Raw genomic sequence first — 16,174 nt, forward strand, 5'->3', positions numbered from 1 at the left:
AATTTTGTTGTTGAAAACAAAAAAAAATGTTAATGAATTAAGTAAAACATATTAAACAATATATCTATTGTAAGTAAAAATACTAGAATATCCTACTATAGGAAGTTCTTCTCCATCTCTGAGACGTCATCCCAAGATGTAATGACAATAAAGATATCCATTTTGACCAACATGCTCAAATAGCTATGGAATTTTTCTGCATGTGGGCCTTTAGGTATAATCGATTGAGGATCAATCTTGACCACCAACCTCTCCATGACAATCTGCCAGGTTGTGATATTTAATAACTAAGTCACACATCTACCATGTTCTCTCTTTCCTTATTCAAAGCTCATCATACCTGAAAACACATTGTTAGTATACCATATATGAAAAATAAAACAAATTATTTCTATAAGTTAGAATAGGAAAAAACAGAATTTGTAAATGTGGCAAAAAAAATAAAAAAAACACCTATTAAGATATTGGTTTCTTCGATATATCTTCATTGTGATCACTTTGAATTGCATGGATGTCATTGGCTACATCATCAACCTTGTCTTGAATGGTTATTGATGAGAAAGACATTGCCTCAAGTATCTCTAGAGAGTCTTCATCATGATTTTCGTGCATGCTTATTCCTTCCAATACGACTGATCCTTTTTTATTGGCTAGATCAGTGACATTAAATATTTGTCTTAGTTGAGTAACCATAATAAATGGTTCATATGTATAAATCATCTTGTTAAGATCCACCAAAGTGAACTTAAGGTTATATGTCACCACACCCGAATTGCTATCAACCCATCTACATTTGAAAATTGGAACTCTAAAACTCACATAGTCGACTTCCCATATTTCTTGTATTATTCCGATATAACTCTTTGATACTGTAATTGGATTTTTTTTCCTTAGAATTAGCAAAGTGTACAACCTCAGCTTGTACGATAACCCATCTATTTTGAACTCTACTTTTATCATCTCCCATTTTTGAATTAAAACACTAATTGTTTATGTAATAGCTGCCATATATGACCACATCGGTGTTCGGTCCACGAGTCAGCCTTAATAGAATTTCAGAAACATTTGGAGTCACATAAACCTTTTTCTTAAACCATGGTAAGAAAGTTTTTTTATGTTCCTGAAATGTCCATTGTTCACTCATCCTAGATGTGCAGACTTAATTTCATCAATGTGTTGCGAAATGTAAATAATTACATCAACATTGTTATTTGAGATGGACAAATAAGTTTGATCAAATTATTTTCTACTAACAATTTCACCTCGAACACTCTTACCTTCACATTTACCTTCCAATCTATTCTTAAGAACTCCTACTAGTTCACAACTTGGCATATAACTTGAGAATAATTCGATGACTTCTACAATGTACCACTTTGTAATTAAAGCTTTTGGTTGATACTAATTCTTGACATATTCCTTTAATATTTTCATGTACCTCTCAACTAGGTTCATCCACTTGAAGAAAATCGGCCTACACGATTGGATTTCCCTCACTAAATGAACTATTAAATGAACCATGATATCAAAAAATGTGAGTGAAAAATACATTTCCAATTGACAGAATAGTTTGATGGTCTTGTTTTCAAAATTATCTAACACTCAAGGTCAATACCTTTCTTGCAAACGACATTAAAAATCATACATAAATGTGTTAGAATACCTCAAACAGAAGCAAATAAGATGGATCAAATAACTATTGTTAAACTCCTCATTATATCAAAGATGAATGGATGATCATGCATGTTGCCCAAGTGATAATGTGTATTTTTACCTAATTTTGTGTGTCTATCGTCATGAATAAATAAACTCTTTCCAAGCTTTAATATTGTTTTATGCTTAAGTTTAGTGTATTTTGCATTGTTTTGTATTTTAGTTGTTTTATGATAGTTTTATCTTTAATCTCTTTATTTATAAGTGTAAAATAAATGAATAAAGATAATTATAGTAGAGAAAAACAACCAAGAACTCAAGTGACACATGTTTTAGACAATAATTGATCATTTTGGAGCAAATACTCGTGTTGAGCAACACCAAAATCGTGCCCAACGCTGCAAAGTTTGAGAGTAACTAGTGTTGTAGAAGAGCTCGACGTTGAGTGGCATAAAACACTACTACAAAAAAATGCATAGATAACACTTTTTTTATCATAGATAGCGCTTTTTAAACGCTATCTATTAATAGATAGCGCTTCTAAAAAAAGCTCTATCTATTGGTGTCCGACAATGGATAGCGCTTATTTAAAAAAATGTTATCTATTGGTGTACGATAATAGATAACGCTTATTTTAAAAAAACACTATCTATTGGTATCGAACAATAGATAGTGCTTATTTAAATAAACGCTATCTATTGTATGATACCAATAGATAACGCTTTTTTAAAAAATATGAAATTATCTTTTGGTTTAATCCTTTTTGACGTCCCTATTTGTGTAGGAATGTCTCAGATAGGTCCTCGTTTTCTAAAGTGTATCAAAATGGTCCTTAATTTTGAAAATTGATATCAATTGAGTCCTTTCCGTTAAGTTGGCTGGACGGCGTTAAAAAAATTGATGAATGAGATGCTGAGATGACGAACGAACGCTCGTCCACCAGCGAACGAACGCTCGTCGACCTCTTACCGCTGGACGAACGTTCGTTCCACACTGGACGACCTCTTAAAAGACTTAGTGTTTAAAAATCAGTTTGTTTTTGCTTGTTTTCTTTTGTTACAATGGCTATCAAAGCCATTAGTATTTCTGGTTATATATTTTGTTTAAATGAAATGAAATGAATTTATATTTTTGCAAACGAATTGTGAATGGTGAATGTGGTTGAATTGTTTCAATATGAAATATATCATTTGTATGAATGCAAATTAAAATAATTCACTGTTACATCACTACATTGCATATTTATACTTCATAATCATAATGTTTGGTTCTTAAATCGTACTGTATGTGAACTAACTCTTAATCAAGTTGAGAACAAAAGTTATGCAGATTTGCATATTTGAAAATTGTTGTTCGAAAGTTGATTATTGATAAAAAATGGAAGTTTCAGCAAATTGCTTATCTGAATTGATTAAGGTAGAAATAAAATCGATTGCTTTTCACAAAATTTGGTTTGAAGTTTCTTAACTGTTAAACCACCTACTTTGAACCATTTGTTCTGATTTCAAATGTGTTCATTAATAATCATTGTTTTTAATCCATTGTGAATCTGTTTAGAGTTTATCGCTGATCACACAAAGTTGTTTAGCTTCAAGTTGTATCTACATTACTCTGATATTTGTTATATTTTGTGATATTTTGCTTGTAACTGTTTCTGAATGATACATGCTCTGATATATCTCTATCATGCTACTCTGATATTGAATATGAAATAATGCATACTCATAGGGGAAGCTAAATACTCTGATTCATAATCTTTTCACATGTATAAAGGGGAAGAAATTGAAATAATGTGAATCATATATAGTTGACAGAGGGAACATCTTAAAAACAATACTTGTTGATGTTTCTCTGAGTGTATAATTATCTCTGTGTTTCAATTATACACTATACTAGAAATCCTTTTTTGCTAGTGCCCAAAGGGGGAGAGATAATTATTTTGAATGATATATAATTGTGTATATGTATATAGGTGAAACTGTTTAAAACAATTTCTAATTGTGCATTGTACAACATGGTTATTTATTGATCATGGTTGTGTATCATCTAAAAAGGGGGAGATTGTTGATAGGGGAGCAATGTGAGTGCTGAACCCACTCCCTGATGAGTTTGTTTTTTATGATGAGAACACATTGATAGTAACAACACATGGATGTTGTAATGACACAATAAGAAATGTGTTTGCATTAATTGATTCATATGTGTATATGTACATGCTTACTATGATTAATACATATGTGATCATACTGATGATTTTGCATACTACTGATCATGAAATGTTAATATGTTTGTATGCATATTGTGTTAATGTGTGGATGTGGGTCACAAGCACGAAAGCATATCTGCATGAATTAATCAATTGTAATGTTATTGTAATCAATTAAGTTCATCACACAACTTATGTTTTAATGTAATCGATTGCATAAGTAACGTAATCGATTATTTTGCGTCTAAACTGATAAAAATTATATATTGACGAATTGCTTGCAGTACAAGAACTTTTGATCAATCGTAAATTGTCATATATGATATTCTTTGTGAGAAAAGAGTTTACAGGTTGCACATACGCTCCAAGAATCAAGAACATGAAAAATTTGAAGAATCTTGAAAGGCATTTTCGTGGACTATATTGGCTGATCACATTACCACTACTGCAGGTGTATCTGGTTTGATCAGAAGAAGTTTTTGCAATCTTTGATTTGTTGTTTCCTTGGACGTGTGCGTCAGGAAGAAGAGTGAGGAGCTCTTGGACTTTAAGAGGGGATTCTCAAAGGGTTTCTGCAACAAGGACAAGTGATTCTGTTTGTGCTGGTTTATTCCGTTTCTATATTTGATTGAGAGTTGGAAAGGTGTTTATATCTGAGAGAGCTATGTAAAACCTTTGTTATAATACTCTGATCATAATAGTGAAATACTCTTCAATCTAAGGTTGATTGAGATAGTGACTAGATGTAGGAATTGAGGCCGAACCAGGATAAAAATCTTGAGTTTGATTTTCTTTCCTTATCTCTTTAGTTTCTTTGCATGCACATTTACTTACAACACTAATTTTTCAAAAAGATTTGAAAAGTTTAAGTTTTTATAAAACACCAATTCACCCCCCTTCTTGTTGTTGAGAAACAAGCCTCCTTATTTCTAATACCTACCATTCTCTACACCATAGGTTCTTATTGCTTCTGTGAAATCTATTTTTGTCAATGAAGTGTGTCCCCACTTCCCATTTATATTCTTCCGTAGTTCTAGGCATTGACAAAATCCCAAAATTTTCATATCGTTCTCTATCGTCATTTTTTGAATCACTTAGTACAAGATTGTCCAAAGTTTCACATTCCCATTCAATGTCAGATAAACCCATGTCTTGTACATGCTGGAATGCAGTAGAAGACCCTCTTGGTCACTACGTTTAAATATATCATGTTCTACTTCATCTTCATGGACACTAACCTCGACAAGATCATCTTCACTCAAGACATCCTCTTCGGACCCATTCCAACTTTTAACATCATACTCATTATGTCCCTCAACTTTGTCCTTAGCCTCTGCCTCACCCTTTTCCTCCACACCATCATACTCTTCCTCCCCCAAAACAACACCATCATGCTCTGCCTCACCCTTTGCCTCCACACCATCATCCTCTCCCTCCCTCAAAACAACATCATCATCCTCTCCCTACCCCTTTGCCTCCACACCAACATCATTGTGACCCTTCCTCAAAACAAGACCATCATCCTCTTCCTCTCGGTTTCTCTCAATTTTGGGTTCACCAACCTCTGTCTACTCTTGGGGTTCGCCACCCTCTCTCTCAACTTCTAGTTCAACACTATATTCCAACATATGAATATACTAAGGCTCTGACACCATGTGTATAACATAAAGGTGAACTTCACTATTGAATATGACAATATTGACCAGATGATATGCACCTTTGTCATTAGATAATAGTTCTAATCTTCCTTCTAACACAGAACCACCACCCACTGAATACCACACCTCTTTAACATACCTATAACCCATTTCCTTCAAAGTGGGAAAAAAATTCAAAGTAGCTTTATCTGTTTGGGTTAATTTTTTAAAGTTCTGGTTTGACCAAACTCGTATTTGAGTGACTTATTATTCAGAAATTTACCTCCATGGTGAAAGACCACTTCGATATCAGGGTTAACTATCTCAACTAATATAAAGTACACAAAATACTTAAATGCTATGTTAATATATGCTTACCCAAAATGCTATCTACAGTACAAAGAAAATATACTCCCTAGTATTATGGGGGACCAAAAACACACCATAAACAACTAAAACAACTTTATAGGGGGACCATAAACACACCATAAATAAATAATTTCATAGAGCATAATGAGGACCACAACGAAAATGGGGCACCACAAACAAAGCAACAACAAACATAATGGGGGACAAAAATGAAACAAACCAAACAAAAATCAAACTTTATGGGGGACTACAACGAAAGCAACCATACACAAAACGAAGGATACCATACACACACCTTCTAGTGGAACAAACTTTGCTTTTCAAAATACCCCATCAACACCAACAATGTGAAATGCGCGTCCAAATCTCCAAATGCAGTTCTGTTTTCGAAACCCCAATTGTGATTGATCTTTGTTTGTAGGCTTAAATACTTACTTCGTCCCCATGTTAAGAGGTGAATTTCTGTTTAGTACCCGGTTTTAAAAATGTAGACATTGGGTCTCAAAATTGTCAAAATTGTATGAATTGAGTCCCTTCCGTTAAATGGGCACAAACGGAGTTAACTCCCAGCTGATGTGGCGGAGGAATCTTCATTTTTTCTTCTCTCTCCTCTGATTTTCCTGAAATGCCCTAGCTTTTTCTCTCTTTTTTAATCTTTTTTATATCATTGGAGACACCTAGTTGAAACATGAACATCTTTTCTGGTTATATATCTTCATTTTCCAGTGTCTCTCATACACTCAAAATCTTCCTTCAGCTTCTTGAACATCTCAAGCACGCTCCTTCTCCATCTTTTACCTCATAAGAAACTATTTCTAAATCAGTATTTATATTTAAAATTTAGATAATTTTTTATTCTTAAATTCTTTAATTTTAATAAGTGACAAATCTATATAATTTTTAAATAATATTAATATCAATGTAAAGATATATACCATTAAATCTACTTTAATAAAATAGAAACCCAATTAAATAAAAACCAAAACTAAAATCAAAATGAATCACACATCTAAATAAAAACATCAAATTATTAATTAAAGTTAAATAGTTACTGTTCTCTACTAGATTTAGTAGTACATGAAAAATGAAATTGTTTTAACACTTCCTAACAGGCTACAATTTCATTTTAAGTTAACAACAAATACTCCAGCTAAGTTTATTATATATTAAAAAACGGCACATTCTTATAGAATTTTAAAGTGCAAAACTGATTTGATTAGTTTTATATCACATACATGTTTGTATTATAATATAATTAAGAAAATGTATTTTTGTCCGAATTTCAATTATTTATATTTTTTAATTTTAATAATTGCAACAAACACAAAAAAAAGAATTTCTTTTACAAAAGAACACTAACAAATAAGTTTCACGATTTTCACTTTTTTTCTGTTTCTTTTTATTTACAGAGGAACATTGTTTTCAAATAAAAAAACTAGCATGTTGAAAATTTAATAACAATATAACAGTATATTTTCAACAGTTGTATGACAAACCTCTTCAACTTTCTGCTCTCAATCAAATAAAACTGCACCTTCTCGGAGAACTCTCTCTTCTTCCGATCACACCCTCTTCCTCTTCTGATGTCACCAAAAATAACTTCTCTTTTCTATTTGAGGAACCAAATCTCACCTTATCTGAATCAAACTCCATCTGTTCCCAATCTTCAACTTCTCACTCATCTGCCACAATGGACCATTTTTTCTCTGACTTTTTCGACTTCCCAACTACTTCCACGGAACACCAGTTCTCTCATGGCCGGGGTCGAATTGGAGGAGGGAGACGGCGCCGGAGCCGGGAAGAAGGGGTTGCAAGCCTTCAACGGCGAGCCACAGAGATCTACGTTTCTTGCTGGCGTTGTGTTCCAAGAAGAGGCCAGTGAGGTGGGTTAAGTTGTTGACGAAAAAAGGAATTTGACCGGTGAAGTTGTTGGAGGATAATCCAAGCGAGTGAGACGAGCAAGGGCAAGTGAGACAAGCGAAGGAACTAATAAATATATAGGAAAGAGAGAAAAAGCTGGGGCATTTCAGGAAAATCAGAGGAGAGAGAAGAAAAAAAATGAAGATTTCTCCGCCACGTCAGTTGGGAGTTAACTCCGTTTGTGCCCATTTAACGGAAGGGACTCAATTCATACAATTTTGACAATTTTGAGACCCAATGTCTACATTTTTAAAACCGGGTACTAAACAGAAATTCACCTCTTAACATGGGGACGAAATAAGCATTTAAGCCTTGTTTGTAATGTAGATGATGAAATGTCTTCGATGACGAACTCAACAACGCACTATCATAAATACCCTAATTTGCTTTCCTTCAAAAAACCCCTAATTTTATTAAGGTTTAATTTTTCCCCAATTGTCTTCTATCATGATTTGCTTTCCACGTCAACCTCTAGGTCACTTACACGTCACAGCCAATATTCCCACAAAATAATAAGTTAATATTGTCTTCTGCCATATCATCAAACACTTAACTCTGTTTATTTGTTTTTAACGGAAAAGACTTGATTGAGGCAAATTTTACCAAGTGTGGACGAAATTGATTTTTTTTTAAAAGTGGGATCAACTTGACACACTGCAATGAAACTAAGGACAAAAAAATCAATTAAACCTATAAAAAAGACTACTTTCTATACAAATTATAAGTAGAATTAATATGATTTTTTATTATAAAAATGTTACTACGTTCATTTTATATATCGATTAGAATCAGTATAAAAAGTTCTATTTTTTTAATTATAAAAATGTTAACACACTTACTTTCTATATTCATTCTAACTCGATATAAAAAGTGTAACGTCCCAGATTATATAGGAATATATAATAAAGTAAGTCCACATTTTAATATAAGAGAACAGTTAGAGTAGACGTGCAAATAAGGTATTAAGCTTACAGTCATCCCAAATTGAGTCCTAATTTAAAACTTAAACGCAAATAGAGTATTTCAAAAGGATAGGAATCACAAGGAAATCCTAAACAACTAAGTTGTTGCATCATCTTCCTCCAAAGCTTGCTCTAGGGACACCTCATCCACCTTTGCTCACATCCAAGTGGATGATCATTGCAAAAGAAAAGCATACCCAAGCAAAACACAAACATAGAAGCAAGGGTGAGCTAGATATAAGAATCATGTTATAACAGTCACATGCAACATGCAAGTAAAGACAGATACACTATACTACACAAACATGACTTGTTGCACTTAAACTTGACTCGTCCGGACTTAGAATGATTGCCGAGCTATGACGGGTCGTGCACTCGTGGTGGCCTCTACTGCTTTGCAAAGCCGTTGCTAATGGGTTTCCCCCTACCACACTCACGAGGTTAGTCCGTTATCACTCACCTTGGGCCATACTAGAAGCACCCAAGACTAGGACCTCCTGCTACTACTCACGACATAGTTCAATCCTCTTTACTTGAGAATGATCGACCATTGTAGTTCCAGGATAACCCCAAAGACTAAGCTACCATGCAAATAATTCTAAACACTAACGGCACCACCATGAATCTTCTCCATGAAGATCATGGAATTACGTCCAATACTATAGGGCACTACCATATAACCTCCTTAGAGATCCATGGAATTACGTCCATCAACCATACTTTTAAACCACACACTTTCATTCACCAAACATGTCTCATACACTTACATACTTTCAATATAATGACATTACCACATCATACTATGCATTCCCAACATTTCACACACTTGATTCAACCGAAAAGAGAACAAAAGAGAAGTCTAGACTCAAAGGATTCGCATAGCGCACCCCCACTCGCAAAGCGAACTAACTCGTTGAGGTGTTGTACCACATGTCCCTCGCATAGCGCACCCACTTAACTCGCTATGCGAATTAACTCGCTGAGGCTACAGGCCTCAGTTCTTCTCGCATAGCGAACCCAGGTCGCCATGTGAGGGCCTAGACAGAGAGCACACCCCTAAACCCTCTCGCTTTGCGCCCCTCTCTGATGGAGGACCATCTAAGCTTAACATAAGACCTTTAACAGGAGCCATGTCCAAGAGAATCCAAGAGGAAGAGGGAACACTCACTACCTTACTTTTATGGAGTATTACTTACTAAGTCCTCTTCTCTTTGCTAAATACTTTTACATTGCTTTTGTAGAATATTAATAAAAGGGAGGAACCATGTCTATGCAACTCAAAAAGGCTGCCACGTAAGAAAACCAAAGAATCACAAATGGACGGTTGGTGCCCACGGCCTTTGCACTACGTTCAGCGCCCAAAGACAGCAACTCCATCTTCTTCATTTGCTTTGCTGAGTTGGCAACTATAGCTTGCTTCCCAAGCTTCCTCCATCTGTTTTACAACATGTACATCTTTAAAATAACTTGCACAATACGTTTTAGAAGCTCTCCTTCTTCTATAAATAGAGAGTTTCATCACTTGTAAATGTAACTTGAATTGAAGTAAATAAATGTTGCCAATTTCCAGCTATTACTCTCAAGTTTACCTCTGTGCTTTGTTATCTAGCACCTCCTCTAGCTCCTTTCCCCTTTGGAAAACCTACTGAGTTAGAACCTTTGCCTACACACTCCAAAATCGCACCAAACAATTCATCAAACACCTTCCGTGCGCCTCTAACTGCATCTGCGTTTTCCAATTCCGCTGCCACCTCTGGTCCGAGAAGCTGCTCATTCTTGAAGAGCGAAGCTGCTTTCATCACTCTCGCTCTTCGAATTAAAAGGGCAGTGGTTCCAGACCACCACCAGTTGCATAGCGACAGGATTCGCCAGGCGAATCCACAAACTGAGAGCAACACCCTTTGGTCATTTGCACAGCGCACCAGCTCGCACAACGAATGACTCAAACAGTGAGCACTCTCTATAGGGTCTCGCTATGCGAGCTGCATCATCTACAGAACGCAAATTCTGCAGAATCACACACTCACACCAGCCCTTACCATTTGTAGGCCTCTTGGCCAACTTCTAAGACCTCTAATTCGTGTATTAAGCTCAATTACACCTGCTTAGATGATCTTAAACCTCCCCATTACTAATCTAAAGTGATTAAGATCAAGTTTTATCTTTTAAAACATCAATTTCTATACTTAAGGACCCAATTTCAATTTTACCACTTCTAACATGTTCTAGTCCAGTTTTATGATCCTAACAAGTCACAATTGACTTGCCTAAGAGGTCCCAATAGCCCAAATGTGCACATAACCCCTACTCCCCAAAATCATTACCTCATTTCCTCTCAAGGTGACCCAAAACTCTACTAGTTTACTCAAAACAATGCGTACTAATCTTACCTTCCACTTGAGTACCCCTTCAACAGAACACATACACCCAACATACCCAATTTCAGATATCCACTTCATGCAAATAATTACACAGTCACTAATTCCGGCATCACAGATTATACAGTCAAGTTCACATAATGCATCATACCCTAACAAGTGAAATACCACTCCAAACAGCATATCAGTTCAGATTTCAACACACATGCACACCACACACTAAAAATCAAAAGAATGTCTAGCTCCCCTTACCTTGGAGTAAAACCGCACAACTCACTGAAATGCCCTAACGGTACCTCTCACAGCGAGAACCCGAACAATACCCTACAACCACCAAAATGGTGATGGAAACAACTCCTAGAGTTAGAACTGAGTAGAAATGGAAGAAGGGAAAGCAAGAAAGCACATGCAACCAATAAGAATATACGTCTCCATTCAAGAACAATAAAGAGGAGGTTGCATGGAGGGACTTACCAACTTAGAATCCAAAACTGATCGGATGGTTTTGAAGCCCTCTACGTCGCGGACGTTTGAGCACCACCTAAAACGAAATCTACTGGCTTAGTGAAAGGAGATTGAAGAGAGAAGGATGTGAGGTTGTAGAGAGAAGGCAGAGAAAAGAGAATCTGAGTTCTTAGAGAGAGAATGGTGTGCTGGAGTTAATGGACCAGGAGGTTTGAAAAGCCCTTTTGTTTTAAATCTGGTCCTATTAACTTAAGGTACCCCTTGAGCTCTATTTTCAGGTTCTCACAAAAAGTTTTACTATAATTATGTCATTACACAATTTTTATATGAGACAAATTATAACCAAAAATAATAATATAACTATTTTAATACCATCTCATTGAAAATATGCTTAGTCATTGTAGCGTTTGAGAGATGTTCATAGAGATATACTTCTATAATATACTTGTGTATGTTTGTCACCATCTAAATTATATAAATTATATAAAAAGTTTTTATTTAATTAATAGACGAGTAATTTATTTAACAATATTATAGCGAATTTACATCTTCCTTCCTTCTTCCACTTTTATTCAAAATCTTCAAATTTCATATTATAAACCTAATTACTAATATGCCCTTTGTTAACTTATCATTTTCCATGTTTATATGGACCGAGAGGTTCGTGCCCGGTGGCAAGTAATGGAAGACCCAATGGTGTGTGATTTACGGACTCTCCACGTATACGGATAAAGCACCCGTCTCGCCACGTCATCCTTCCCCTCCTTTTCTCTTCCGTGTCCGTTTGCCCAAATAACCTCTTCCACCATTTTATTTCACTGTTTCTTTTTTTCCCTCTCTTTCTCTGCGCTAACTACAACTCAATCTTCTCTCGGGTTCTGCACCACACTACATGGCAGTAACATTGCGCGGCAGCAATAACTTTCTCTCGTTAAGGTGATGATCGATTTCTCCTTCACTCTTTCTTTCTTCCATTCTATCTTTCTTTCATTCCTTCTTTCTCTTGCTGGTTACGAATTACGGTTCTTTGCTGAGTGTGGAGGCGCCTAGGTTTTCCATGTAGTTTAATGTTCATAATCGAATCATTTGCTTGTTGCGTATATAGCTTTTCGCTGATGTTTCTTGACCGAATTTGTGACGGTAATTGTAGTTCGGGAAGTGTTTCTTCATTTCCGTATTTATCACTTTGCCTGTTGCAGCATGGAAATGAGCGTTTTTAATCCGTGAAGAATGAAATAGTTGAGACTATTTATGGCTTGCGATGATGGTTTTCTTGCAATTTCTTTAGGTAATAAAGGTAATAATGATACGGCTATGTTTTGTTATCGAGTTTGAGAGAGTTGAATGACAGAAGGATGTAATTCGTAATTACCATATCCGTTGCACCACCTCTTCAAGACATAGTGTATTTGGTTTTCGTATTTACTGCATTCTCTTTGAGCTGAGTTTTTGTATATGATTCATCGTTTATGTGCTGGTGTTAATTGTAAATCTACTGGCAGCTCTTCGAATTGTTGGCTTTCAAATGGCTCCCCTTACGCAGGGAAAAAAGTGTCCAAGTTAGATTGCCTACTATTGAGTAAATGGGGGAGTTCAAGAAAGGGATGCCTCATACGATATGATTTTTTATTGAGCGGCAATCCTGGTTTAGGTTGTAGAAAGTGTTATTTGGTGTTTTCTAACCCTAGAAGGAGGGTGCATCTGCTACCGTTTGCCTCCTCTGATGACAGTGTCACTACCAATGGGAGTCTTCAAACTAGCACCGGTACTGGTTTAGAAAAAATGAGGGTGAAACTGAATAGGTCACTGGAAGATGAAGAGTTTTGTGAAGGACTTGTCCAAGCTTTATATGATGCAGCCAGGGTTTATGAACTGGCAATTAAAGAGCATAAATCATTCTCACGAATGTCCTGGTTTTCAACAGCCTGGCTTGGGGTTGACCAAAATGCATGGGTGAAGGCACTGTCTTGTCAGGTATGGCATTTACCGTGTCAGATATTACCATGACTTTTGTTAGGTTGTATAATTTGGGCCATATATCACGTGTAAGTTCAACACGCATCTGTGAATACTAAATTTTGACTGACAGCCTTTTGAAAGCATGCCGTTGTCTAATTCATGCGAACATAGACAAACACAAGCTAGATAAATTGTATAAGTAAGAAGAGTGGACAATAGGTTTTATTTTGCATGCCTTTGTGGATATTCTGACTAAAATATGCACCAACATTTGTCAACAAATAAGAACAATTGTGGTTTCTAGAAGAAACTCTCCATTATTAGGCATGCACCTGTGAAAATTATAATTGCAATTATGAAAATTCAATTAAAACACGCTTCTTGGATATTACTAAAAACAACAAAACATATAATTCATTGTCATCATCTGTTACTTTCTATTGTTTACATATGGGAACAGTCCTATCAATTTCATTCCTTTCTTGATATCATTTATAAAGAGAACACTTTTCATTTCAAAAGATAGTGTTTCTTTGTATGTTAAACATACTTCTGTTTTTTATTTTTCAATATTTTTTATAGGTAGTTGAGTCTTTATATAATTTATCACACTGTCTTCTTAAAGGATAGGACTAGAGAATTTGGCTTCATCGTCATTATTTTTCTTTTTTAAAATTAGCTTCCTAATGAACAACATTTGCACTGATGGAAACTAATTATATATTGCTGTAATATGAATGCTTCATTATAAATTAATCTGAGTCATATTTCTTCTATTGCCTTTGCTAAGACAATGCTGTGACCTCATTAGTCATAACTCACAAGTCACTTGAGCTCATTGTTTTTAAAATTTCAAAATTCTAGAACAACTGAGAAACAGGTTACATAAATTCTCTCAGGCTGCTGTGTACTCCTTACTGCATGCTGCAAGTGAAATTTCATCTCAAAGCGATGGTAGAGACAGAAATGTCAATATATTTGTTCAAAGGAGGTAGCAATGTTTCTTCGTATTTCGTTTCATTCTTACCTGCTTCCATTGAACTTTGCAAACAATAATACGTCTGACTTATTCATCAGAAGGAATTAAAATTTTAAGCTTCAATTTGTGTGTTGAGTAAACTTGTGATAGATGTACAGTAATTATTTCATAAATAATAACATAAGTGGTTTGGTCATTTTATATCTTATATCAGAGTGTGTTTTCTACAGCTATTTTACATCTTATTATCAAATTCTAAAGTTTAAAAGCATTACTTTTGTCTTTATTATGAAATCTAAGTTTTTAATGAATTTGAGGGGATCAAGATCCTTTGATTTTAATTTTTAGTGACAGGTACTTTTCCCCTTATTTTTCATGTTGGAGCAAAATATGGAAAAGTTGTTTAAAGACTACACACTGTTGGATTTATAACTGTATCCCATGCTGTTCAAAAGTGTTTCCGGGGTCCAGTTCCCTATGAAGCATGGACAAGTCTCTTGTTTAAATTGTTCTTGTTGGAAATGTTTGACACTAACATGTCCTCAACACTTGTCTAACATGTCTCAAACACTTATTATCAAAACTGTGCTCCTCATTATGTAATTTTGGAAGGTTTTTAATTTTATCCTTGATGTAGTTTTATTCTTTATTGCAGTTGTATCTTGCTATGGAAACTAGGATGATGTATTTAAAAACAATCCCATAATTACAAAGGGATTTCTTCTTAGAATTAGTTCTATATATTTCCTAAAATAAACAATAGACTCATGTATTAATAGGACCAATGGCCTCAATATTGAAATACAGAAGAAATATATTATTCTTTCTGAATTTGAGACATCTTGTTAGGTGTCAAATTGAAAAAGTATTTGTGTGAATTTGGACACTTAAGCTGACACTTCTACTGGGTACTTGAGCCAACACCACTAAATTTATGGACACACTAATATTATTTAAATTGTATAATTTTTTTAACTTTAAGAAAAGTCAGCTAAATGTATAATATAAATATTAAAAGATAATGCCTCTTATTTTTATGAGACTTATTAACGTATGTAAAATTTAGAAAGTGGGTTTAAAAAGGAGTATATATTTTGTCACTCATATTTTATTTCACCAGACTCTATCTATCATTCAGGTAAGTGTTTTGCTTCTTAGCCAATTCATATCAGAACAATCTGGTTTGAATTTTGGAATGAAAGTTTAAGGTAGCAGTAAGTAACTTCTGCTTTAACTTTCATGTGGAAGTTTCAAATCAAACATACTAATTTTAACTATACAAAATGTTTGTATACTTGTAAATTTCTAAACCATTTTGATTGCCTTATAGTGCTTGATTCACCAAAACGATTCATGGATATTTTTTCTTTTTTTATGTTTGTTTAATTTTAATATTTTATACTACTCCTTAGAGCTTTGAGCCTAAAACTTTTGCAAATGTTGCATTGATTCAGTTTGCTAAGGCTATCTTCTCCCCTGGAGAGTTTAATTAGAGAAAAATTATCAGCCAAGCACCCTGAAGCATATGAATGGTTTTGGTCTGAGCAAGTTCCAGCTGTAGTGACATCCTTTGTTGACAAGTTACAAGGGGATGGACGCTTTTCTGTTGCCACTGCTTTGTATGATTTCTCTTAACTTATCTATAT

The 16,174-nt window shown here is 34.8% G+C and overlaps 1 protein-coding gene across 3 annotated transcripts in view; it reads left to right on the forward strand.

Annotated features, from left to right (window-relative positions):
* The first annotated feature begins 12,325 nt into the window (after positions 1-12,325).
* LOC124822354 (LETM1-like protein) overlaps positions 12,326-16,174 on the forward strand; it is a 34,812-nt gene continuing 30,963 nt past the window's right edge. The window contains exons 1-4 of one of the 3 annotated variants that reach the window (XM_088096773.1): positions 12,326-12,526; positions 13,093-13,564; positions 14,449-14,540; positions 15,983-16,147. In XM_088096773.1, coding sequence (XP_087952899.1) covers positions 12,483-12,526; positions 13,093-13,564; positions 14,449-14,540; positions 15,983-16,147 — 773 coding nt within the window. In that variant the 5' untranslated portion in view covers positions 12,326-12,482. The remainder of the gene's footprint in view (positions 12,527-13,092; positions 13,565-14,448; positions 14,541-15,982; positions 16,148-16,174) is intronic. The other 2 variants (XM_088096771.1, XM_088096772.1) reach the window with 2 other exon arrangements.

The sequence above is a fragment of the Vigna umbellata genome, chromosome 8 (genome assembly GCF_029865625.1).
Source record: "Vigna umbellata cultivar VRB3 chromosome 8, Vumbellata_1.0, whole genome shotgun sequence".
Classification (NCBI taxonomy): domain Eukaryota; kingdom Viridiplantae; phylum Streptophyta; class Magnoliopsida; order Fabales; family Fabaceae; genus Vigna; species Vigna umbellata.